General features: G+C 45.5%; 3 protein-coding genes and 1 long non-coding RNA gene across 12 annotated transcripts in view; 3 read left to right on the top strand and 1 right to left on the bottom strand.

Annotated features, from left to right (window-relative positions):
* The first annotated feature begins 14 nt into the window (after positions 1-14).
* LOC131836363 (uncharacterized) lies at positions 15-2467 on the top strand. The gene is made up of 3 exons (XR_009355589.1): positions 15-223; positions 392-470; positions 772-2467. It is a non-coding gene; the product is annotated as an uncharacterized LOC131836363 (long non-coding RNA).
* A 2158-nt stretch (positions 2468-4625) lies between these two features.
* Positions 4626-10135, top strand: PPP1R3E (protein phosphatase 1 regulatory subunit 3E). Of its 3 annotated transcripts, none has more exons than XM_059181671.1 (3): positions 4626-5242; positions 5504-5957; positions 7633-10135. In XM_059181671.1, exons 1-2 carry the CDS (start codon positions 4826-4828, stop codon positions 5924-5926), a joined length of 840 nt encoding a protein of 279 aa, XP_059037654.1. In that variant the 5' UTR covers positions 4626-4825; the 3' UTR covers positions 5927-5957; positions 7633-10135. The 3 variants fall into 3 exon arrangements, with proteins under 3 accessions (XP_059037654.1, XP_059037653.1, XP_059037652.1); XM_059181670.1 differs by having other exon boundaries at positions 7630-10135; XM_059181669.1 differs by having other exon boundaries at positions 5504-10135.
* An 845-nt stretch (positions 10136-10980) lies between these two features.
* Positions 10981-26501, top strand: part of HOMEZ (homeobox and leucine zipper encoding) — a 21998-nt gene continuing 6477 nt past the window's right edge. The window contains exons 1-3 of one of the 6 annotated variants that reach the window (XM_059181660.1): positions 10981-11074; positions 21461-23043; positions 23381-24253. In XM_059181660.1, the coding sequence (XP_059037643.1) occupies positions 11029-11074; positions 21461-23043; positions 23381-23452 (1701 nt within the window). In that variant the 5' untranslated portion in view covers positions 10981-11028 and the 3' untranslated portion in view covers positions 23453-24253. Of the gene's footprint in view, positions 11075-15904; positions 16133-21460; positions 24254-26501 lie in introns of those variants that run through there. The other 5 variants (XR_009355587.1, XM_059181657.1, XM_059181659.1 and 2 more) reach the window with 5 other exon arrangements.
* RNF212B (ring finger protein 212B) overlaps positions 24964-26501 on the bottom strand; it is a 27490-nt gene continuing 25952 nt past the window's right edge. The window contains exon 14 of one of the 2 annotated variants that reach the window (XM_059181661.1): positions 24964-25778. In XM_059181661.1, the coding sequence (XP_059037644.1) occupies positions 25713-25778 (66 nt within the window). In that variant the 3' untranslated portion in view covers positions 24964-25712. The remainder of the gene's footprint in view (positions 25779-26501) is intronic. The other variant, XM_059181662.1, reaches the window with a different exon arrangement.

Raw genomic sequence — 26501 nt, 5'->3', positions numbered from 1 at the left:
GTGATGATGGGGCCCAGAGATGCGTCCAGAGAGAGGGGCGGGGCTGGGAAGCAAGCTTGGGAAGGGCCACAACTCCGGAAGAGAGAGGGCCGCTGTAGGCCATGAAGAAAGAGCAGGGCAGAGAGGACACAGAAGGCCAGGCTGGGCTCCTGTGACTGAAGGCTGCCCAGAGAAGCCGGCTAGACCTCAGGAAACCTCGGAGCAAATTCACCATTTCCAGAAGGTCTCTGATGTTCCATGTACTTGTTGAATTTTTTTCCAGCCCTGGAGTGGATGCCCGGATTAGAGGAGCAGTTCCCATTCCAGTGGGAACTGCCTGCCAGGTGTCTCGCCCTGTGGGACTGGCAGTCACGACACGGACACTGAACAGTTCACTCCCTCTTTTCTCTAGGACCTTTAACCCAGTAGTCTCTTTGCGGGCTGGGGCTTTAGCCAGGCATCAAGACTTGGACCGCAAGGAGTTTCTGCAGGTAACCTTTCTTTACTTTCTTTCATTTTTTTGTAATCAGATTGGTTTTCTTTTTCATTCTCTTTATTCCACACATGAACTTATTCTCATTATGACAAGTTCAAACAATATAGAGATATAAGGGAACAAATACAAGTCCTCAATCTTCCGCCTTCCACCCCTTGCTCAATTCTGCCTCCCTTTCTGGAGGATGCCAATCAAGGTCAAGGTTGATGGTTAACCTTTCAGATTTTATATGTGTGTGTGTGTATGTATGTATGTGTACACACACATACATATAGGTATGCCTATCATTTATACAGGGCAGTTCACAGGATGTGAAGCAATGTGACCACAGGTGATCCTCAGGAGGGCTCTCTCAGGCATTCTGACTGGGCCCCACTGGTTCTTGCACTGGCACTTCCTTCCACTCCATTGGGAGGGACCTCCAACCAAAGGCTAGAAAGAGGCAACCCAATTTTCCTTTCCTGCTGGTTCCCTTTGCTTCTACCTGGGGTCCAAGCCTTGATATTCCTACCTGCCCTTACAGTCTCTGGAGAACAAAGTTTGTTTCTGTAACAATAATAGTAACAATTGGGGCGCCTGGGTGGCTCAGTGGGTTAAAGCCTCTGCCTTCGGCTCAAGTCATGATCCCGGGGTCCTGAGATCGAGCCCATTGGGCTCTCTGCTCAGCAGAAAGCCTGCTTCCTCCTCTCTCTCTCTGCCTGCCTCTCTGCCTACTTGTGATCTCTGTCAAATAAATAAAATCTTTTAAAAAATAAATAATAGTAACAACTAATACATTTTGAGGACTTATTAGGCGCTAGGTGCTTTCTTTACATGCATATTTATCCTCAATCCAGTCCCTAAGCTGTTTTATTCTCATTCTATAGGTGAAAAGAGTGAGGCTTAGAGAGGTTATTTACCCAAAGCCATATACTCAGAAACTGGTACTCAACTTTGTCTGACTGTAAAGTTTGTCTTAACTTTAAGTGCATTGCTAGAAGGTCATCTCTCTGTTTCAGATAATCTATGTTGTTATGACATTTACGAGTCCAAATTCAGTCATCCCCTCCATTCTGAAGGCACAGCAGACTGCACACCTTTATGACTGTATCCTTCAACCATTCTCCTTATTTTTTTGCTCTTGGGCTGATCATTCTAGCTGCCACCAGCAAGTCTGCCTTGCTGCATTATTCATAGAATAACCTGGTCCATTCCATTTCCTAAAGAAATCAGAAATACTGATTTCTTCTCAGATACTTAACTGAAATAACAACACTTTTAGGTTTCAGGATCCCATACATTTCTGTCTGCCCTCCCATTTATTTATAAACCCTGTGAGAGCAGGAATGGAATTTTATTCACTGTTATGCCCTTCAGGCCTAATAGACCCTCAGTAAATGTTGATTGAACAAATCATACAGTGCCTACTGTAAGCCTACTCTGATGTTTGAAGATAACTGTAGTGGCTATTTAAGAGCAAAGACTGAACTATGAAGAGGAAAAAAAAAAAAAAGAAGAAGAAAGAAAAGAAACATTGATTTGTAAGAAAGGTTCAATGTCAGCCTGAGCAGCCATAACAGAACTGCTAGGCCAACACAAATTATACCTGGTCCAAAGCTGTGTACCTCAAGGATCTTCTCAGACCAACACCATGGAGCCAAGGAATGGCAGCTCAAACTATAGACAAAGCACAAGTGTTTTTATCAGAAAACCTCAGGCCATATAGACCACTTTGAACCTTATCTATTCCTTTAATTATATATATATATGTATATATATATTTTAATTAATATATACATATTAAAGATTTTATTTATTTGAAAGAGAGATATATAAGGAGCACGAGCAGGGGAGGGACAGAGGGAGAAGTAGACTCCTTGCTGAACAGGGAGTCCAATGTGGGGCTGGATCCCAGGACCTGGGATCATGACCTGAGCCAAAGGCAGATGCTTAACCAACTCAGCCACCCAGGCGCCCCTCAACGATATATCTTACAAGAGCAAGGAAGACAGTTGTCTTTTTTTTTTTTTTTTTTAAGATTTTTATTTATTTATTTGACAGAGATCACAAGAAGGCAGAGAGGCAGGCAGAGAGGGAGGAGGAAGCAGGCTTCCCGCAGAGCAGAGAGCCCAATGTGGGGCTTGATTCCAGGACCCTGGGATCATAACCTGAGCCGAAGGCAGAGGCTTTAACCCACTGAGCCACCCAGGCACCCAAGGAAGACAGTTTTAAAATGCTTGATTGTAACACAAATTAGTGTAACATTATTTTACACCATAAAATAGGAAAATAATAGGTCCATGGATTATATGTACGTGTATAAAGTCAGAAAATAAAACTACTTTAAAAATTATTCCTAGGGTGCCTGGGTGGCTCAGTGGCTTAAAGTCTCTGCCTCTGGCTCAGGTCATGATCCCAGGGTCCTGGGATTGAGCCCCAAAGGCTCTCTGCTCAGTAGGGAGCCTGCTTCCTCCTCTCTCTCTGCCTGCCCCTCTGCCTACTTGTGATATAAAATAAATAAATAAATTCTTTTTAAAAAATTAAAAAGAAATAAAAATGATTCCTGGCTAACTAGCATTGCTAAGGTTAATATGGAGTTAAAATGCAAATAAGAGAGGTGCCTGGGTGGCTCCGTGGGTTGGGCCTCGATAGTATGTGTCTCATGGTTTATTTCTAGCTTAGTCACTTGAGATTTTACAGTTAAACTATTCTGCTGTTTTAAATTTAGAGATTCCATTTCTACTCTAAGATTCCTCATTACAATACTCTGAAGATGTTAACTATTACTACTAAACGTTTTAATCTTATATAACCAAGTGGGTAAGAGTGGGCACTAGCACTGGACTGCTGATGTTCTAATCTCAGGTCCTCAATCATTGCCTATGTGACTCTGGGCAAGAGTCCCAGTCCCTCTCTTCTTCAAATTTCTCACCTGTAAAATAGGCATACTAGTACAACCTACTCTTTTGATGGGGATTTACAGGAATTAAAATTTGCAAAACTCTTACAGGCGTACCTAGTATGTACATTGTGTTATACAAAATCAGTAGGGGATTTAGGGAAAAAAAAGAACTACACAAAATACTTCACCTTTTTTTTTTTTTTTTCACTAATGTAGAACAGGGCGCCTGGGTGGCTCAGTGGGTTAAGCCGCTGCTTTCGGCTCAGGTCATGATCTCAGAGTCCTGGGATCGAGTCCCGCATCAGGCTCTCAGCGGGGAGCCTGCTTCCCTCTCTCTCTCTCTGCCTGCCTCTCTATCTACTTGTGATTTCTCTCTGTCAAATAAATAAATAAAATCTTTAAAAAAAAAAATAATAATGTAGAACAAAATGAAGGAGGAAAAAAAAAAAAAAAAAAGCCAGCTCTGTACCCCTGTTGAAAGCTCCCAGTGGAACCAGAACTCCACAGTCCCAACTTCAAGAGAGTTGTGTGTTCGTTCATTCATTCAATAATTTGAGAGCCTACTATGTGCTGCAACTATGTGTTGAAACTGTAACTCAGACACAGCCTCTGCCCTCAAAGGACTTGCAGTGGGATTACAGATCAGAACTCTAATCTACTTTTTCACAAATGAGAAAACTGAGGTCCAGAGAAGTTATGCCATGCTCAAGGTCACACAGCAAAATACTACCAGAGGTGAGACCAGAGCTGTCTTCCGACAACTCAGTTCAGAACTCTTTTCTAATGGACCACCCATCCTTTTGAGGGCCACACTTTAGTTTCTATTTGAGACACTACCTAGTTTTCATGACCTTTCCTTCTGTGCACTCCCTGTAAGCCCCCTCCAAAACCTGGAGCCTAGGGTTTGGAAAAGAAAATGGTGAGTCCTGAAGAGAAAGTCACACGCTGGGCATATTTAACCATCCTTAGCAAGAAAATGAAAGGTTACTCTGCCCTCCTTTAAACATTAACTCTTGCCAAGCCAGAGAGGTTGAAGCCGTTTAAAAAAAAAAAAAGCCTGAATGGTCTCAGGACCGGAAGGTGGATCCCCGCCCCTTGGTACGCTGCAAAGACAGATGGGGAGCCACCTGTCAGAGGACTGTGGGCGGGGGCCCGGCCAAGAGGGCCGCGGGACTGGAGGGCGAGCGCCGCCGAGCGCACGCTCAGAGCAGACAGCTTGCAGGAGGCCGGAGACGATGGTCTAAAATCCTGAGAGCTGACGGTCAGAGCGGGGGGTGGGAGGGAGGTTGGAGGGGAAGGTAGTCACGGAGGGGTGACAGCTACAGGAGGTGGAGGATCCTGGAGGTAACAGCAAGAAGAGTACGCAACGGCGAGGGGCGGCTTCTGCGCGGACGCCGGGCGGTCGAGCCAGAGGAAAGCAGGGGAACGCGGCGGCGTTGCGGGCTTACCCCGCCCGGGAGGGGGGTGCCATGTCTCGAGAGCGTCCCCCCCGCACCGACATCCCCCGCAACCTGAGCTTCATAGCCGCATTAACAGAGCGTGCCTACTACCGCAGCCAGCGGCCCAGCCTAGAGGAGGAGCCGGAGGTGGAGCCAGGCGAGGGCGGGACGCGCCTTGGGGCCCGATCTCGCGCTCCCGCTCCGAGTCGGGGTCGCCGGGCCCTTTCTGCACCTGCCGGAGGCGGCGGGGTCCGGGCGCCCCGCAGCCGCAGCCCCGACACCCGTAAGAGAGTGCGTTTCGCCGACGCGCTTGGGCTGGAGCTGGCCGCGGTGCGTCGCTTCCGCCCCGGAGAGCTGCCCCGGGTGCCCCGCCACGTGCAAATCCAGCTGCAGAGGGACGCCCTCCGCCACTTCGGGCCGTGCCAGCCTCGCGCCCGCGGCCTCCAGGTAGGCGGGCGGCAGCGGCACGCCCCTTTCCCGGGACCTCCCCGAGCCGGCCGCCGTGGGCGTGTGGGAGAGGATTTATCAAGCAACACCCATGCCCCTCCCCAACCCTAGACTTAGTTTTGCTCATTCCTTTTGGGGCCACTCTCTCAGCTGGGCTCCACTCCGACTGCCCCACGCCGGGATCGGCCTCGGACTGCCCTCGTGCCTTGTCCTGACCCCGCCCCCCGTTTCTCCTCTCCCCTCTCCTCCCCTTTCCCCCAGGAGGCGCGCGCCGCCCTGGAGCCGGCCAGCGAGCCCGGCTTTGCCGCTCGCTTGCAGGCGCAGCGCATCTGCCTGGAACGCGCCGAGGCGGGCCCGCTGGGCGTGGCCGGGAGCGCGCGCGTGCTGGACCTGGCGTACGAGAAGCGCGTGAGCGTGCGCTGGAGCGCCGACGGCTGGCGGAGTCAACGCGAGGCACCCGCCTCCTACGCCGGCCCGGCACCGCCCCCGCCGCGTGCAGACCGCTTTGCATTTCGCCTTCCCGCGCCACCCATTGGGGGCGCCCTGCTTTTCGCCCTTCGCTACCGCGTGACCGGCCACGAGTTCTGGGACAACAACGGCGGCCGCGACTATGCTCTACGAGGGCCCGAGCACCCCGGGAGTGGCGGAAACCCGGAGCCCCAGGGGTGGATCCACTTTATCTGAGACGCCTGGGCCGACGGCGGGAAAACCAAAGGCACCCAGGGGCTGGGGGAGCCCGAAGATTTGGCGGGGAGCTGTCCAAGAGAGTCGAGTCGGGGAGGGAGAGAAGGATGGGAAAAATCAAAAGGGTGTGGGGAGTGGGCGGAATCAACGAAAGTAGGGGAGGTCGGGGTGGAAAAACAGAGTTGGATGTGAGTGATAGGAATCTAAGGCATAGAAGAAAGGAAGCCAGAAAGGGCGCTGGAAGGATTAGGAAAAAAGCAAAAGACTGGGGTTTGATGGTGATACCGTGAACTTAGTCCTGGGAGAAAGTAAGTGGGTTTGTCAGACTTAAGCAGATAGTTAGGGTACCTCTTTGAGACTGAGGAGGTACTTTGAAGTAGGAGTCCACCCTGCTTAAGTCATTTGGATTGCGAGCTCATTACCTCTTCTTAACCGCCGTTGCCACCTCAGGTCCCTCAGTCCTGCCCATCCTAGCTTTATACTCAGCCATAATTGCCTTGCTTAAGTCCCAGGAACTTGGCCATTGCTTCCCAGCCCCTGGTATTATGACAGGATTCCCTTGTCATTTCCGACGATCCCGGGCTTCATTTCCCCCTGACTGGCTGGGGAGTAATGGCAGGCTGCAATCAGAGCTCCTACCTCCTCCTCCAGGCAGCCCTGGGGATTAAAATGAAGGCTAAACCGACTCCAGGCCTGTCCTTGTAGCCAAATAATGACGTGCCTGAGGAGCTGGTACACTCCGGGACTTCCAGGAAAATGCCAGCCTTACCTTTCTGGAGTGCCTTTTAATAACCTTTAAGCACTTTACGCACTGTATTTGTCAAGAAACAGTGAATCAAAAGAATCACTATCATGATTCTGCTTTGGGAGGAAAGAGTTACTGACTAGCTGTATTACTTTGGGAAAAGTTGTTTCTCATCTCTGGGCCCCAGTCTCCTCCTTGGGAAATTAGATTTTAACTAGGTGATCTCTCACAGTCTCTTCTTGCTTTGACATTTTATGCTCCATGAGTGTAGAAAAGAAGCCACACTCTTCAACCTACATTTGGAGTGCTACGGTTCAGAACACACAGTACTCCCAACATTTGGTTGGGGCTGAGGATGGGTCTTCCAGTTTTTGACACAGATGTTCCAGAGCTCAGGAAGCATCCCACAACCAGCTGCAGCCTGATGGTATTACAAACCCTTTTTCAAACTGCAGTTCATCCTCTGCCCCATACTTTTTGCTCTTGCCCCCACAGACTTCCAGTCTAGGCACTTTGAGACAGTTTTGGGCAGGTGCATATCTGTTGGGGAAAATGATTTTGGGAGCTCCAGAGATGAAACAATGCTGAGGATCTCTTGAGGATAAAGTTTTATGAATATAAGGAATGGAAAACATTTCAAATCAAGAATCAAAGCCACTTGGTAATTAAATGGCACCAGAAGATGGCAGTCTTCATACCCTGAGCAAGTGAAATGGGGAAGCTGGACTCTTCTATCCATTCACCATCATGCCTTAGGTCTCCCTTCCTGGTTAACCTCTGTTGGTAGTTTTTCCTTTCCTCTTACCCTATTCCCGAGCTCTTTGCTTTTTTCTTTCATTGTCCCTCTCTCATCACTTTCGTTTTTCTTTTAATATATAGGGTATTTACCTTCGTTTTCTCTTTTCCATTTGCCTCCATCTTCATCCTTGTTGATCTCTGCTATTCCTTCTCCCTCCAGAAGGGGTGGAGAACCTACTTCCTTTTCTCCAAGACCATGGTTGATCCACATTCCTCCCTCAGGCTCCTTCTTGACAGTCTTCTAGAAGGGAGAAGAGGGAAAAGAAGCAGTTCCTGATGCAGATGAACAGCTGCTCCCAGGTAAAACAGCTCCCCACACCCTTTTCTATCTATTACTAGTTTCTCAAAAATGTCTGAATCCCCCTCTTATTACTGAGTCAGAGAGTGCATGCATACATGCCCATACATGCATTCAGAACAGAGTATGGGGCATGTTACCAGGCCCCTCCTTTCCAGAGATCTTAGTCCTTTGAAGGAAGATGGCCAAAAGGGAGGAACCCCTAGTCACTCCTCAAAGAAGTGTCGGTTTAAACAGCATCCTTACATGAAGAAGAAAACAAAGAATTCCATGCAACTTGTGGATCACCTTCAGGTCAAAGTTCCAGCAAAGTGAAGAAAGAACCTCCTGGAAGCCACCAAGCAATGCACTTTTTAGTCATCAATGGAGAGCCCAAGGAAGAATGATGGAGCGGGAGCCTAGGTGGGGGCTCAGTGTATACTAACCTCTTGCCTAATATGTATGCACTATTGTCATGTTGTATTAACAATTGTAATAGCTCACATGTGTCTTGTGTCTTGCATGCATTATAATCTTCAGAACAACCCTATCAGTTGAGAAATATTATTCCTGTTTTAGAGATGAGGAAACCACTCAGAAAAGCTCAGTAATTTGTTTAAGATCACATCGCTGGTAAATAGCACAGCTAGGGTTGTGAACTCAGGATCTCCAAAGCTTCTGTGTATAACCATGTTATTACATTTTTTCCTTCAAAAACAAAACTGAAAACTTTGCCATATGTAATCTCTTATTAGGAAAAGACCACAGTTTCTAACTCCTCTGCCTTCCCATCCTCCCAGTTTACCGAAGAGAGAAGGCAAAGTAGAGGGTTCCAAGCTCCCATGCAGGAGCTTGCTGCTCTGTCCTGTACCAGTGTCCCAGCTCTGCAGAATCAGCAAGGGGACCACACTGCCTGCCTGCTAGAGAACTCGGGAACTCATGTGAACTTCAGCTTTTCCTTAAATTGGGATTCTCTCCTGCCCCTAACCAACATTCTGCATCTGTTGGTATGACACCCTTTCCATTCCCCTGACTGGTCTTGAAATGACCAATCCCTAAAGTATTCATTAAAGGGTATCCCTGAGTAGGACAACTGCTGAATGGTCTATGCTTGGGCTCTCTCTGCGAGCCCGGATATTGCTGAGTGGTTAAATGTAAACTGGTTGGAGACAGGGAACCCCCTGAGTTTTTTCTTTAAGAAGAGCTATGACTTCCAACCCCCTACCTGCCCTGTCATTCTCAGCTTTATAGAACCAACACCTAAATCTTCGAGTTCTTTCCATGTAGAGCTGCCCCAGGGCTTGGGGTAAGCTGATCGTCTAATCTGATATGGGAAGCACTAGGAGTTTGGTGGAATCTTTAGAGATGTATTAGATGTTACGGGGATGGGTCCTTTCCCCTGAAGGCTGACTATATGAGCAGGAGCAGTTTGGTGTATACAGGTCAGCTGTGGACCAGGCAGTGTTAGAAGAGAAAACACTACCCTGGTCAGGGGCTTGGGTCCTTGAAGCAACACAGCTAGAACACTTTTGCCTCTTTCTCTCATCCAGACCTCAGATGTCTTCCTATACTTGCTTATCTAACAACCTTCCTCTCGTACCTTTGTTTCTCTTCATGACTGTAGTTCATTTCTCTTCACAATAAGCCCTGGCTTTCCAATCGAACTTTCCAATCAAACTCCCACATTCCCTTGCTTCTAACACCTGCGTTTCTCTGGAGTTCCTCCAGATCTCTGGGCTCTTGCAATCAGCAAGATCATACAATCAGAGACCTGGAAAAACTTGGCTTTAGAGATCACTGAGTCCATGCTCCAGTACAAATGAGGACACAGGTCCAGAGATGAGAAGATTTCAGCAGGGTCAGAGAATTTGTTAGTTAGTGCGGCTCAAGATGGGGCTTAACCCCTGCCCTCCTGACCATATCCCACTCCCAGGCTACAAAGCGGCCTCTAATAGACCCATAATTTTTCATGGTAAGGGATAATGTTACAAATGTTTCATTTTCTGCTGCTAGTTTCCATTCCCGTCCCTATCCAGGCATAAAAAGAAACAAAAGGCACTTGTAGTTTTCTCTGTTTTCCCAGCTTGGGCACTTCTTTGGGTGATATTGCTAAGGAACAGTGAAGTTACTAAAAAGACTGAATAATCCACCCATTGACTAGCTAACCTGGAGAGGAATTGAAAGTTTGCTTTGTGGCTCTCCCCAAACCACTGTTCTCATCAGGCCCTCCCAGAGTGTCCTCACCCTCTTCACAGTGCAGCCCTGTTCACTGGGCCCCAAATCCATGAGTATTGTGCCTCACTTCAGCTTCCTCATGCAACTGCCCTCCCTTCTGGATAAAAGACCTCATACTTGAAATAAATTCGAAACATGAAAGTATATCATAAAATACTGAGAAGTATTGTTTTTTGGGGGTAGAGGGTGGCAAGAGACCCAGAAATGAGATTCCTCTCTCCCAGCCCCTGGTATCTTGGTCATCTCATTTCTTAAAAATCTATCTGCTGGTATCCTATTGCTCTGTAAAAGTTGGGTGGGCAAAAGATATGGAGGAGTTGGGCAGCCCTGGTATAAGACACTCCAATAGAATCCCACCACCATATTGGATAGTGGTAGGAAAGTTATCAGGACCCAGCTTTAGTGCCCTGGCACCCAGCACCAGTTCCTGGTGCAGTTAAAGGGTACAGCTTGGGTAAAAGTGCCAAATTTCCCCTCAGGTTGGGGGCAGGAGCTCTTCTTCCTTAAGGGGGCCATCTAAGTTACATTCTGCTCCGTAAGCCCTAAAGGAAAGAGCAAAGCATAGGAAATATGATGACGAGGAAAAGCAAAGACCTGTCTAATACAGAATGGAGCAACAGGTATTTAAGTGAGACATCCTCGAAAAAGATCAAGTTCTAACATAATATTGACTCCCACATCAACTGAACGATGAGAGAATCCAGTTACCCACAAAATGATGAGGTCTCTTTTTTTTTTTTTTAAGATTTTATTTATTTGACAAACAAGAGATCACAAGTAGGCAGAGAGGCAGGCAAGAGAGAGAGGAAGGGAAGCAGGCTCCCCGCTGAGCAGAGAGCCAGATGCCAGGCTCGACCCCAGGACCCTGAGACCATGACCTGAGCCAAAGGCAAAGGCTTAACCCACTGAGCCACCCAGGTGCCCTCCAGACAGTGTTTCTAATAGGGAAGCCTAGCCTGAGAATAATCAGATGCCTCCTCATTGCATCATAATGGCCAAGTTGTGATGTCATGGTAGAGCACCCACACTTACGTTGTGGAACTAGATATGCTGAAGGGTAGAGTCAGCATGAGGAGCAGACACCCAAAGAGAGGTAAGCGGGGCTTCCCAGGGTTCTTCTCCGTGGCTTACTGCCTAAGGTCCCTTTGTAGCCGAAATGCCTTTCCAGGCCTCTCACACCTTAGTTTAGTGCTAGGTCTGTCTGAAATCCTTCTTCCACAAACTCCACTGCAGCTTTTGCTATCCCAAATCTTCAATATTTGCAGTTCTGATTGGTCAGCCCTCAGCTTTTGTATTTCTTAGGAGACAGGGCATAGAATGGTGAGGCATGGTTCTCCTAAGTGAGGCAGAAACTCACCATATCCATTTGGCTTGTCCCAGGTAGATCCAAGTTTTGTTTTTTTTTTTTTTTAAAGATTTTATTTATTCATTTGACAGAGAGAAATCACAAGTACACTGAGAGGCAGGCAGAGAGAGAGAGAAGGAAGCAGGCTCCCTGCCGAGCAGAGAGCCCGATGCGGGACTCGATCCCAGGACCCTGAGACCATAACCCGAGCCGAAGGCAGCAGCTTAACCCACTGAGCCACCCAGGCGCCTCTAGATCCAAGTTTTGAAGTGCCTGAAATACAACTTTTGGAGCCTTTTAAAAGAAAAATAAATACATTAGGCACTAAAGTGAAAACTTTAAAATGAAAAAGATAAATTAAAATTTTTAAGGAGCTGACACCACAATATTAAAAAATATATATATATATCAAGGGCCCCTGGGTGGCTCAGTGGGTTAAAGTCTCTGCCTTCATCTTAGGTCATGATCCCAGAGTCCTGGGATCGAGTCCACATCGGGCTCTCTGCTTAGCAGGGAGCCTTCTTCCCCCTCCCTCTCTCTCTCTGCCTGCCTCTCTTCCTACTTGTGATCTATGCCTGTCAAATAATAATAATAATAATAATAATAATAATAAAAATCAAGAAAAATAACAAATTTTAGAAATTACCTACTTGACTAGCATTTTTTTTTTTTTTTTTTTTTACAATTTTGTTTTTGGGTGCATGCTCCTTGATAGATTTTTCATATTGTTTATTATAATGTTTTCTATAAGAAGTACAGAAAAGTAATTTAGTTTTCTACATGATTTTTTTTTTAAGATTTTATTTATTTGACAAACACAGAGATCACAAGTAGGCAGAGAGGCAGGCAGAGAGAGACAAAAGACGAGGAAGCAGGCTCCCCGCTGAGCAGAGAGCCCCATGCGGGGCTTGATTCCAGGACTCTGGGATCGTGACCTGAGTCGAAGGCAGAAGCCTTAACCCACTGAGCCACCCAGGTGCCCCTACATGATTGCTTTTTAAAAAAATTCTTAGTGATTTTTTTTTAAAGATTTTATTTATTTATTTGACAGAGAGAGATCACAAGTAGGCAGAGAGAGAGAGGAGGAAGCAGGCTCCCTGCTGAGCAGAGAGTCCAATGTGGGACTCGATCCCAGTACCCTGAGATCATGATCTGAGCCGAAGGCAGCGGCTTAACCCACTGAGCCACCTAGGCGCCCAAAAAAATTCTTAGTTATTTAGAACATTTTCACCTTCACACTTTTATAAGTGATAATGTTACATGATTTTTTAGATTTTTGTCAAACCTGAAAAAAAAACACCAAGTTTCTTTGATACATGTGTAAAATTTCAGAGCATTACAGATTTGGAATGACTAATATACTCTGGATTGTTGACATTAGGATTAATGTATCTGTATTAGTCTGCTAGAGCTGCCATACAAAATACAACCCACTGGGTGGCTTAAAATGAAATTCTCTCTCAGTTGTGGAGGGTAGAAGACTGAGATCAACATATCCACAGGGTTTACTTAATTCTGAGGTTCCTTTCCTTAGAGTCATCTTCTCCCTATGTCTTCCCATGGTCTTTTCTATGTTCATGTCTGTGTCCAAATTTCCTACTATAAAGATACCAATCATATTGGATTAGGACTCACCCTGAAGACCTCATTTTTTAAAAGATTTTATTTATTTGTCAGAGAAAGAGAGCAAAGGCAGGCAGAGTGGTAAGCAGAGGCAGAGGGAGAAGCAGCCTCCCTGCCGAGCAAGGAGCCTGATGTGGGACTCCACCCCAGGATCCTGGGATTATGACCTGAGCCGAAGGCAGCCACTTAACTGACTGAGCCACCCAAGCCTCCCTGAAGACCTCATTTTAACGTCATCACTTCCTTATAGAGCTTATTTCCAGATACAGTTATATTCTAAGGTATCCGGAGTTAGGATTTTATCATAAGAATGGGGGGGCGGTGATGGACGACATAGTTCAGCCCCTAATGCCATACTGGCTATTAAAGTATTTACAGAAATTACAGCAAACCACAGTCATATACCTATTCAACCCAAACTAAATGTATCCCCAACTCCATTTCTCTAGCCAATTTCAAAATACCCATGGCCTTTCCACTGCCACCTGACAGAAGGAGAAATAATGGAGGGGAAATCAGAAAGGAAAGAGACATCAATCTTAGCCAGTTTCAGTTTAAATATTTTTTTTTCAAATTTTACAAAAAGCCATAACCATATTAACACACCCTGGAGCTTCTCCAGTGCTTTGGAAGAGGTCTGTGCAAGAAGTGACTTTGAAACTTAAGTTTCCTTAGGTATATGGTAAATGTGCCTCTGGTTAATCCTACTTATATCTAAGCCATGCAAAGGAAGAGAGAATTTTCACCAAAGATGGGGAATTAACATCTCTACATTGAGGATGACAAGTCCTCATTCTTTCAGCACTAGTCCCTGGAAAAGCTGAGAAGTTTTGTTGTCTTGCTAGAGGTAGGGGCCCTCCCTTCTTTGATATTGTCAGCCTGCATCTATTCCTCTCTTCCAATCCCCATCCTAGTCCACTCCATCTTCTAAAGCTTTAGGGTGAAACCCACATAAGAGGGAGGCTTCACAGGGCACCTGGGTGACTCCGTCAGTTAAGGGTCTACCTTGGGCTCAGGTCATGATCCCAGGATCCTGGGATGGAGGCCCACATCAGGCTCCCTGTTGAGTAGGGAGCCTGCTTTTCCCTCTGTTCCTCCCCCTGTTTGTGCATACTCTCTCTTTCTCTCTCTCTCTCTCAAATAAATAAAATCTTAAAAAAAAAAAAAAAGAGGGAAGCTTAGCACGCACTCTATAAAAGGGGTAGATAAGTTTCTTCTTTCCTTTAATTTCCCCTCTCCTAAACCTGTCTTTAATTCTGCTTCCTACTCCCGAGTCTCAGGAGTGAGTGTCTTAATGAGACAGGAAAGGTGGCAGAAAAGGTCCACCTTTCTTATTTCCAAAAGCTGGTGATCAGTGTTGCCCAGGGTGCCTAACTGATCCTCCTATAGAGGGGCAGGCACTAGGTTCTCGCAGACATTGACTGGCTTTCCAGCCAGATTAATCATGATTTCTTCCCAATCAACCCAGTCTTGTTATTTGTTTGGATTATGAGAGAACAACTCCACTGAAAACTGCTGCTGCTGCCTAAAATATTTCACTTTTTCTTTTATCGTATACAAACTATTGGGGCATGGTAATAGTCATGATTTAAGACAAAGTCTGTTATGTACTACGAGCCCTAGCTTAAACCCTGAGGGATCAGAAGTTTCCAACTCTAAAGCTGAGTATATATATCTTTCCTTTGTTTACACCTATGTTTTGCTGATGTTTTTGCTGGATACTAGTTTGAATATTGTAGGGCTGGCTCTTAGGAGGTTGAAATTTTTACTGAATGTAATGGGACTGGGAGGAGGGCAGGTGCAAATACAGGCATAATTAACATGAGGCTCAGTGCTGAAGTTGAAAACCATTTCTGATGTCTGACAACCATGAAAGTGCTCTAGACCTTAAATTGGAGCAATAAAGAATCCATAGCAGGCATTGGTTTGGTGGCTAGTATATGGGAGGGGTGATGTCTGTGGGATACAGAACAAAGTCTGAAATTGTTTCATAAATTATTGTAGTTGTATATACTATTAAGTGACCTAAAGGCAAAAAGAGACTTTTTCAAAGATTAGCATATAAGAACAAAAGAATCAAGAAAGTACTGTGTCCAAGTTTTTGTTTAAAGACCGAGAATCCTAAATATACAAGCTTTGGCCCAAATTCCAAATATATTAACTTTTGTCCTACAACTTTTGTGACTACTCTGGTGAAAAGTCCCATTTTGTTGCCATCTTTTTCTTGACAGCGAAAATCAAGGTCCTCAAATATATGAGGCAGGTCCTCCTCACTGGGACAGAGAGGTGGGCCTAGGGGTCGGATTGTCTGGCGGGGGGGGGGGGTGTCCCCAAACAGGTGCCTACTTCCGGCACTCAGTCCGTGGGAACACCTGTACAGCGTTCTGAAGGGGCCGGGCTGCTGGGATCCTCGTCTTTCAGGCTGCAAGCCATTTGATCCATCTGGAGAACAAGTTCCCGGTTGCTCTGGGCGCTTCCTTTACAGCGACGCTGCTGACTGCCCTCGGCTGGGCAGGCGCGGCTCCGCTCTGGTTCTACTCGCGTGTAAGGCTGACAAGGGGATGCTGAAAAAAGTCTTCCTTCAGGAGGAACAAATGGGGAGTAGTTGCAAGTTAGTCTTGGACAACTGAACAAACTCCTGTGAATTCCTTGGGGCAATTCCGGGAGGACCAGGGCTCAGCGTACTCCGAAGGTCCCGCGCGGAAAGGTCGAAAGCTGGGGGAGGGGGAGGAGGGGGGGAGAGGAGGTACCATTCACAGCACCCTGGCCCTGGGGGACATCTTCCCTGACCCAAGCAGCCAATAGCCACCCCGGCTGAGGCCCACCCAGCCAATAACCGACTTCAGCCGAGACTCACGCAGCCAATGGCCGGCCCAGTGCGTTCCGCCGGTGCCTGCCTGCCTACTTCCACCAATCGGGACACGGGCCACCTTGGCACCGCCCCTGGAGCTCGCCCCACCCATCCGCCCCGCCTCCAACTCGTTCGACCAGGGTTGGGCTATACGGGCGCGCTCTCGGGGACAGGGGGGGCAGTCCCGGTCCCGGCCCTCCGCGCGGGTGGGCTTGGAGCAGGCCGCACCGGGCGGGAACCCCACTCCCACCCCGGAGGCCCCCTGCCCTTTCTCCCCCTTTCCCCCCGGCCCATGGTGCGAGGCTGGGAGCCGCCGCCCGGGCCGGACCGTGGTGAGTGATCCCCAGCCCCTTCGACTACCCCTCCGAGCCCCTGTACGATCTCCGACCTCCGGAGCCCCATCCCCGCGCTGTGGAGGGGGGGTGGTGGTTGGAGAATTCTAGGCTGGAAGTCGCCCCGTTCTCTCTCCTTTCTCCTCTGGACTTTTCGGTTCCCTGTTGTAACTGGGGGAGGGTGAGTGGGTGTGTAAGGGAGGAGGGGAAGGCTGGGTTGGGACGCCCCCCCGCGAGGGGAGGATTGAGATTCGGCTGCTCCCTGGGGCTCATCGCCCCAAGTGCAGCAACTTTTTGTTCTCTGACCCAGTTTGGAGCCTTATAGACTGCCTGCGAAATGGAGGATAGGAGAAATGTTTCCTTCCCAGGCCTCTCCTCCTCCCCCCACGACTACCTCCTGGCGACCTCAACACACGTACAGAAACCTGGTCTTACTTCTGGGAAGCGATGGTATTTGGGAATGAAAGGTTTGGGAGAAACTGCGCCTTCTGACCCCCTACCCAACCATACTCAGAAAACAAACCAAAAAAGTGAGAACCCGAGTTCTCAGAGGTTCCTGGTTTTGTGTCCTAATCTGAGACTTCTAAACTGAAAGACTCAAGCTGAGACCTGTTTGGTAATGTGGGCCCAGATCAGGAGATCTTTTATCGTATGAACCTCCTCACCATACATTTGAAGCCCTTTTATATTATATGAGTAGGACAGGTAAATGGCAATGATTGAAAAAACAAGCCAGTTAAACTTGGGAATTTTTAAAATGATGCATACATCTCTTAAGCATTGTCATTAAAAGTATGTTCATTGCACCAATCTTCTGGGGTAGTGTCCAGGCGTTTTCTTTGTGTAAGTCTGCTGATTGGAGTTCCCAGTTGTCTTTCCATATAAACTACACAAGCGAATTTCAAATCTGGCTGCACCCTGAGAACTTTTGAAAGTACTGATGCCTGGGCCCGAGTCCAGACTAATTTAAGTCAAAATACGAAGGAGGGTTCCCTGGTTTAAATTTCCCAGGTAATTCTAATGTGCCACTGCCTCTGATGTATGATTTCAAGGGTTTTTTTGTTTTGTTTTATTTACTTTTAAAAAGATTTTATTTATTTGACTGAGATCACAAGTAGGCAGAGAGGCAGGCAGAGAGAGAGGGGGAAGCAGGCTTCCTGTTGAGCAGAGAGCCTGATGTGCAGCTCGATCCTGGGATCATGACCTGAGCTGAAGGCAAAGGCTTTAACGCACTGAGCCACCCAGGCGCCCCGGTTTTGTTTTGTTTTAATGCAGTGAGAATTTAAACACTTGGAGCAATCTGAATGCAGAAAACGTTTGAGATTTTTAAGGCCCCTGCCCCTCTAATCTTTTACAGTTCCCTGCTACTCCCAATTCAACAACTGTACAACACCTTAACATTTGACTTTGTTTTCATAGAAACAGTTTTTAGTGCACTAATTTTTCATAGGTTTATGTGATATTTAATTACATTATTATATAAATAAAGAAAAAACAGGCATAAACAGGTTGGGAATCACCCGCAACTGGTCCAGGCTCATAGGGCAGGTGAAGGAAACGTGATTTTGGCACACTAGGAGAGTAGCCTACCATCCTCTAGTACATGGCACACTGTGGGTGTTGGTCATATAACCCAGTGGATCAGTTAAATCACGCTCCTGGCCCAGTTGAACACCTCTCCCTTCCATTCTCTCCAATTAATATCACCAATATCCAGTCCCTTTTAGACTTAAATTTTGAGTATTCCATCCACTCTTTCCATTCATTCACATCAAGCAGTATGTTCCTCTTTAAGCAATTACCATCGCTTTCTTTATTAAGTTGGAAGGACATAAGGCAGAGGTTCTTAAATTGGGCTTCTAGGCAGCCAGTGAATCCTTTGAGATTATATATATAATGTAGTTTGGATGTTTGGATGTTTATGGTGGGGGTAGTCATAACTTTCTGAGTGGTCCATACCTTTATCTGATTATCAGAGAAGTTCATGACCCAAAAAAGTTGAGAAGCACGTAAGTTGAATACCACTGAAAATTCTTTTAAGGCCCTTAAAACTGTATCACCAAGACACATTTCAGGCAGTACTCCAATTCTTCTCTGAATAAAGATACAGGGTAATTTTGCAGGATCATTAGTTTCTCATTTGAACAGTCTCCTGCTTTATCCATAAGTCTAGAATCAACCCTAAAGTTGTGAACACCTCTTTTTCCTAGGATTGTATGTACACCCAAACTGGAAGTTTTAAGTTAGTCCATTCTTTACTGCCATCTGTCCACAGGTATGGAAAGCCCAAAGGGAACGAAGGGTGTTATCCTCTATATATGTTTTTCTCATTATATTTTTTACTAGCTATTTGAAGGAGTGGTAGGGCATATATATTTAATAAGGAAACAAATTTAGTAATTATTCAGAATTGGTAATCCCATCATCACTACCATCTCTGCCCATAGGAGTCTTTATTTCTCCAGTTTTGATTCCCTTCTTTTTCTACCCTTTCCAAATGGAGATATAAGAACACAAGGCACTGTGGTGTCTTCATTGTGGTTTTGATTAATGTGGGGTCTATTCTCCTTGTTATAGTTCTCATAAGCCTCTCTCTGGTTGTAGTTTCTTCCTGTGTCAAAGCCACATTCTTCCAGGGAGATATCAGGCGGCTAGCTGTGCAGCTAGCTGTGCCTTGATTTAAGCCACTACTCTACATCAGGAAATCTTCCACAGTTTGTTTTGAGTAATTGGAAAACTGGATGTATGCAGTACCCCAAATACGGTATTTGCATTATGTATGTTATACTGAAACATCAAACTGATACCATGAGAATCTGGAGGATAGCAAACCACATGAATGAAAACAAAATGCTTCCTTGTAAGGCTTATAACTGTACCTGCCTTATTTCCTGTCTGACAGTCTTCATCCTTAAGCTGGACTGCTTTATTCCTTGGGCCACAGTTTTCTCTTATCTAAAGTATAATTGTGAACTTAAAAAACAGACACAAATAAGGTTAAGTAGATGTCAAGTGCTGCAATCATAAAGTATTCTCCAGCTTAGGTTTGGCGGTGGGCCACAATGTCTGAATGGTAGTTTAGCACCCATCTGTGTAAGCAGTTGCTCACAGGCCACTCAGGTGTGTCTGGGATGAACCTGGAGGGTAAAGGTAGAGGTAGTACTGCATTGGCAATTCGTCTGGCAATCAAAAAGGATTTATACCCAAGATACAGATTCAGTTCTCCTAAAGCTGTGATTTTCATACTTTTTTTTTTAAAGCAGCATAATCCATTCTGGAATGATATCCAACTCCCAAAATGTAAAGAGCATAAAATCATGGATATCCTGGTTTTTTCCACTGCTCATTAGAATTAGGACCCTGAAAAAAGAGATGGAAAACAATGATTTTAAAGAATGCAGTCTTTGCTTCACTTCCCTCCGTGTCTAGGAAGAGAATGGCATTCCCTTATATCAGAATTGCCCTGTGAGGCTGAAGTAATGAGAAAAGCTGCCATTTATTGAGCCTTTACTTTGTTCTAGGCATCACATCAACTGCATTTTTTTCATTTAGCCATAAACTTGGAGGAAGGTGCTGTTTCGACCGCCTTTCTTTCTGAGGGGAAACTAAGGCTTTGTGAGATTAAATAATTTGCCCAAGGACAGGCAACACTCTAGGAAGGAGTGGAGCTGCAGTTAATCTCAAATCTGCCTCACCCCAGACCCGCACACCAACAGCTGTGTTAGGTCTTGCCTAGCACATAGTAGGTTCTTGATAAAAAATATATAGCTTTATAGACATGCAGCACTGTGCATTTTTTACACATGAAGAAACTAAAGCTCCTTTAAGTTCAGTAGCTTGCCCAAGATCATATAGCTGGTAAGTAGCAGAACTGGGATTCAGACTGCAGGTTGGCCTTAGTCAGGGATCCCATTTCTACCCACTGTGCCATGCTGCCTCCATTTACCCTCTTCAGGTTCTCTTCAAGCTGTACAGCCTTTAGGATCTGCATGGCCTTCAGTTCAATAGATGAGATTGTTAAAAGGAAATGGAGACTCATTAAAATGCTTCCAAATTTTTCTAATCGTCATATAAAATCCCTTGATACCACTATGTACTATAACATCCTGGACTTGAGATTCTTCTCGGTTCATCATGTAGTGTTTACCTAGGAATCCTGTCCCATCCTTAACATATCAGAGGTAAATATTTATAAACTCAGAAGGGATTCCTCTAACAGTAAAGGGTGGCAGATGTGTTAAAGAGTTTCTAATGCCCATCCAGGGAGCTGAGTTAAAACCTGGTCAACAGAACTTTCTGGGAAATAACCTGAGCAGGTATTTCAGGCATGATGCAGGATCAGGAGCTCTCCCTGCAGCCCCCACACCCACAGCCCTGGGAGCAGTGGTGCTGCTGGGGAGCCTGCAGGACCTGGCTTCCATTCACAGTGCACCTGCCCACCTGGCCCTGAGAAGAAAGCTGGGCTGCAGAGATAAGATTGGCAGGGCTTTGGCCCTGTGTGGAGGGGCTGTTACAGTCTGAGGGAGCTCTCCAGGCTCCCCAGAGAGAGACTGAGCTGTAGGAAGAGACAAAGGCTTGGGGGAGGGGCTAACCTTTGTTCTGAGGATGACTTGGTGGAAACAATTCCCTCTACCCCCACAGGACCCCAAAACCCAGGAAGAGTAAGCCCCATTTATCCCAGATATCTGACCTGTGTCTTATCCTACAGAGAGAAAATAAAACGGGTTTGGTTTTAGGGCTTAAAGGCACTATCATTGCCCTCCCTGAAGGACTCCATCACCAAAAAGGGAAGAGGAAAGGGGGCTGGGGGCTGGGCAGTGGAACAGTGCTGTCCTGCCTTCTAGCTCCTCTCTTGTATTTCCCACCTGTCTCGACATTCTAGAGGTAATCATAAATTGCCAGGAGTTAAAGCAATTTGCATCAGTTTTGAGATTACTGCACTTCATGTTTTTGTGGTTGAGATTTCATTTTGTGACTCCTGTTCCATGGACTTAGAGGATGAAGTGAGTTTGAATTAGAAAAGCTAAGGCAACATAAGGATGAGTTTTCTTCCTTAATCTCTAAAGACAGATTTTTGTCCTGGTGATAGTATTCACTAGTCATGTGACTTCTATGGACTTTGGTTTTTCCATACATACAACAGGAATTTTAACAGGGTCATAAAATTAGGAAAATTAATGAGAAACTACTAAAGCACTTTAAAAGCAATCCAACATGGTACACATAGATAGTTGATTGTATTGGAGTCCAGCATTTTGTTTGGCAGAAATTGAGCAATAGGCTGAAAGAGGAGCCCCAGTGATTGAGCTGTTTCTCTTCTTATTACAGCTATCTCTGAAGGGCACAAATCAGAAAGCACCATGCCTCCTAATAAAGAGGCCAGCAGTCTTAATAGCTCCCCAGCGGGGCTCATCTGCCTGCCTCCAATCTCCGAGGAGCTACAACTTGTGTGGACCCAAGCAGCCCAGACCAGTGAGCTGGATGGCAATGAACACTTGCTACAAACCTTCAGCTACTTTCCCTATCCCAGTCTAGCAGACATTGCCCTTCTCTGCTTACGCTATGGGCTGCAGATGGAGAAAGTCAAGACTTGGTTCATGGCCCAGCGCCTCCGCTGTGGCATTAGCTGGTCATCTGAAGAAATAGAAGAGACTCGAGCCCGAGTGGTCTACCATCGGGACCAGCTCCATTTCAAATCCCTTCTCTCTTTTACTCATCATGCAGGGCGGCCCCCAGAGGAGGTGCCTCCTCCATTGCCACCTCCAGAACAAATGGGTCTTGGAATAGTACCCCTGACTCTTAGTGAGCCCACCCAAATGAAAGGCTTGAAGGTAGAACCTGAGGAGTCCTCAGAGCTGCTGAGTCACCAGAAAGCAAAGGAACCCCTGATGGCACCTGGCAGTGGGGCATTCCCCCACCAATCAGATTTTTGGCAGGATCTTCAAAGTGGTGGCTTCTCTAAGGAGCAGGCAGGCAGGGGTCCCCACCAGTCACATGGCCTAGGTTCTGCTTCCTGGAACCACTCCACAGCTGTCCATCCGCCACATGCTCGGGATAAGCCCCCACCAATCTCACTACTTGCTAGTAGTTGTAAGCAGGAGTCAACATCTAATATGACTCCTTCTTCTCCCTCTACCTCCTCTTCCACTTTCCCAGTACTGGCTAATGGAGCTACTGCCACCTCTAAACCCCTCCAGTCACTAGGCTGTATCTCACAGCCACTGTCACCCAGTGAACAGGCACTGCCCCCACATCTGGAGCCAGCTTGGCCCCAGGGGCTAAGACATAATTCAGTACCAGGTAGGGTTGGCCCTGCAGAGTACCTTTCTCCAGATATGCAACGCCAGCGAAAGACCAAGCGCAAAACCAAAGAGCAGCTGGCTATCCTCAAATCTTTTTTTTTACAGTGCCAATGGGCACGGCGTGAGGATTACCATAAATTAGAACAGATCACTGGTTTACCTCGACCTGAGATCATTCAGTGGTTTGGTGACACACGCTATGCCTTGAAGCATGGGCAACTAAAATGGTTTCGGGACAATGCAGTACCTGGTGCCTCTAGTTTCCAGGACCCAGCAATTCCCACACCCCCACCTTCAACCCGCTCCTTGAATGAATGGGCTGAGACACCACCTCTGCCAAACCCCCCACCCCCACCGGATATACGACCTTTGGAGAGGTACTGGGCAGCCCATCAACAGCTACGGGAAAGTGATATCCCTCAACTGAGTCAGGCATCAAGGCTTAGCACCCAGCAGGTACTGGATTGGTTTGACTCTCGATTACCTGAGCCAGCTGAGGTGGTGGTTTGTCTAGATGAAGAGGAAGAAGAGGAGGAGGAAGAACTGCCAGAAGATGACGAGGATGAAGAGGAGGAGGAGGAGGAAGAAGAGGATGATGATGATGACGATGTGATCATACAGGACTGAGTCGGGGGGACTAGGGGAGGGAAGGTCTGTTACTAAAAGATGAACCAACTTAGTAACTGTTTAAACAAAGAAACCACATTTTTTTAAATTACTTTGTGGCAAAGAACTGAAAAGCTTTGTGTTCTTGAGGTTGGGGGATTGGGGATGTAGTGAGGGTGGACCAGAGAGGATGACCATAGGATCTAAAGAGAGGTGGGAATTGGATGAACAGAAATCAGTCCTCTCGTCTCAGTGAAGAGTGCACTAAGGATGTGGTCCAAACCATGGGCTGGGAGAAGGCTTTTTTGCTCTCTTCATGTCTGCTGTTCTTTTCCCTTAGTGTGCAATGGAAAGCCCAGACCTTGGCCATACATCTATAGGAGGACTGGAAAAGAAGAGTAAAGAATTTTGATTCAATTGATGATTCCAGTGCAGACCCCAGTCCCACCATTTTCCCTGGAATGTAAGGCTGCCTCACACCCCTTTTCTGAGCACAAGTCCATGTATAATACAGCTAAGAGTCTTAGTATGTCCCAGTCTCATCACTAGTCTTTCCTTAATGCTCACCAACATGACTATATGGTTTACCTTCCTTGTTACTGAGTTGCACAGGTAGCAGAATGTTTTCATTTCTGATACTGGGACCACTTTTGCCTTGTACTTTTTTTTTTTTTTTTTTTAATCTTTTTCCAAAGTCCCTATTTTGTTCACTATTTGTCTCAGGGTAAATCTTCCCCATGGAGCTTGTGAAAAGTTTAATAATTGGGTGGAGAATAATTTAGACTGGATATTTATTGGATGTGGGAATTAGGGGAAATGTCCTTTTAAAAAGTAGAATTAGGTTACAGAGGAATAGAGGAGAGGGATGGTTTCTACTGTTCAGAAGGTGGGTGCAGGTAGGTTCCAGGTTTGGTTTTACAAATCTGAAACTCCCTCCTGCCTAACTTGACAGAGACTAATATTTCATCTTTTTTGGTGTTGGTTCAATTTATGTCTGTAATTGAGACTTTCCTCTTTTTATAGGATCTGTCTTGGGGACAGAGGGACCCAGGTTGTTAACTTAATTGATTATTGATGTTTTAGAATGGTTTCCATCAGATGGAGTCAGATATAAAGATTTCAATGGGTTAACCATCTAGAAATAAGAGTGAATGCCCCAAATTGCTAGAATAATAATAAAAGGCCACAAATAAAATTGTTTATCTCTCCTCCACTTTGCCACTTCTATGGTTTAGAGATTAATGGAGCCAAATCCATTAACATTCTGATTTAGTATACTTTTTTCTTGTTGTTGTTTTTAACAGCAGGATATATTGAGGTAGATTAAGAAAACAAAACCTGGGGCACCTGGGTGGCTCAGTCAGTTAAGCACCCTACTCACGGTTTTTGGCTTAAGTTATGATCTCATGGGTCATGAGATCAGGCTCCACGCTCAGTGCTAAATGAAGCCTCTGTGTGAGGATTCTCTCCCTCTGTCTCTTCTCCCACTTGCATGCGCACATGCACTCTCTAAAATAAATAAATACATCTTTTGGGCGCCTGGGTGGCTCAGTGGGTTGGGCCGCTGCCTTCGGCTCGGGTCATGATCTCAGGGTCCTGGGATCGAGTCCCATATCGGGCTCTCTGCTTGGCGGGGAACCTGCTTCCCTTCCTCTCTCTCTGCCTGCCTCTCTGTCTACTTGTGATCTATCTCTGTCAAATAAATAAATAAATAAATCTTTAAAAAAAAATAAAATAAAATAAAATAAAATAAATAAATACATCTTTAAAAAAAAACTAAAGGAACAAAAACTTTGAAAGGCAGTGTATTAGCATCTATCACTGGGCAGATTTGTCTCCTGTACCTGCTACAGCACAGGCTCTTGCCCAGAAGAGGTGTCTAGAAATGCCTTTAAAAATAAATTCAGAGTTCCAGAAAGAGTAGGGAATCCTACTCTTTCAGGGTCATTTCCAGGACCTAATTTATTTCTGGCAGATGTCTGCTATCTTTACACTTTTTCAATATTTTTGCTTATGGTCTCCCTGCCAGTGGCTGACTCATTTAATTTCTCATTTCTATTTAGTACCCAAAGAAGAATACAGGTTTCATCTAAGTTGTGGTGGTCTTTGTCCATTCCACCATTCAGAGCTTGTAATATAAAACCAATAGAGTTGCAATAACAATAAAAGGACACCTTTATTTTATCTATATACTTTAGTAAGCTGAAAGTCTGGGTCTCAAAGGAAAATCAACATAGTTAACTAGGCATAGAGGAAACAATAGGCAACAAAAGTATAATAAATTACGACAAGGAACAGAGTTATTGCTTATTAACATTGGCAATGGAAGAATATACCCAAAGCTAAAAGAATGAAATACAGAAATAAACCATACTTAATGAGTATATTACCTCTCACACCCAATGATGCCAAGAATTGTTTTTACAACCTTTAAGTTGCAGGAAAAGAGAGAGCTACTTGAGTGTGGGAGAGATCTAAACATCTTCCTGTAGTACTAGCCTTATATAATGCCTGACCATTTTCCTAGGAGGTAACAGAGGATGTATATCATAAAAGTCAAGAGAGTGAAACCAGGAAACAAGGCAGGGAGACATTTTCCAAGGCACTTAATGGGCATTGGATGCTATAGGCCTTCTTTAAGCAACATGTTTAGATCAGACCTTGAAGACGATCTATCTGGAAGTAGTCCATGCTTCTCTTGACCTGGCTAATCCCATCTGTCTCTGTTCGTAGAGAGTCTGCAGCAGAGGGAAGGAAGGCAGATATGGGCATTTATAACAAAAAAGCTAATTAAGGCCCTCTCACCATTACATGAAGTTTATCAAGACAGCAGGTCATCACTACTACTGCCCCATAGTTTTTTCCATTGTGTGATGAACTAACTTTTCCAAACTAAGATTTGATACACCTAGTGTGACAAAGGCTTTGTTGCTAATTATGAAAATCTTAGAACATTTATTGTTTTATGGTAATAAGGCAGAATACTTAAAAAAAAAAAAAAACTATCTTGGAAGATATGGAGAGAAAACTGGAGACTATGCCAAGAGAGGATTAGCAGTGAGGCAGGATTCTCATGCCTCTGGGGAGGTGACACTTCCTTAAATAACTTTTAAAAAAAAACTTTATTATTGAAGTTTTCAAAAAATACAAAAGTAAAGTAGTATAAAGAGCTGATAAGTACCCATCACCCAACTTCAACAAATAACTCATAGCCAGTTTTTCTTTCATTTCTCTCTCTCTCTCCTATGTTCACTAGATTATACTAAAGCAAACCCCAGAGAATCATTTAACTTCCTCTCCTTAAATATTTTAGTATGTTATCTCCAAAAGGTAGACTATTTTTAAAAATATAATAGCCATTATGCCTACAAAAGAAAACTATTAACAATTCCTTAATATCAAATATCCAAGAGGTGTTCAGTTTTCAACTTTCTCATAAATGTTTTTGTTTTTTTACAGTT

This window comes from Mustela lutreola, chromosome 7 (assembly GCF_030435805.1).
Source record: "Mustela lutreola isolate mMusLut2 chromosome 7, mMusLut2.pri, whole genome shotgun sequence".
NCBI classification, from domain to species: domain Eukaryota; kingdom Metazoa; phylum Chordata; class Mammalia; order Carnivora; family Mustelidae; genus Mustela; species Mustela lutreola.
This window is presented reverse-complemented; position numbering and strand designations above follow the sequence as displayed.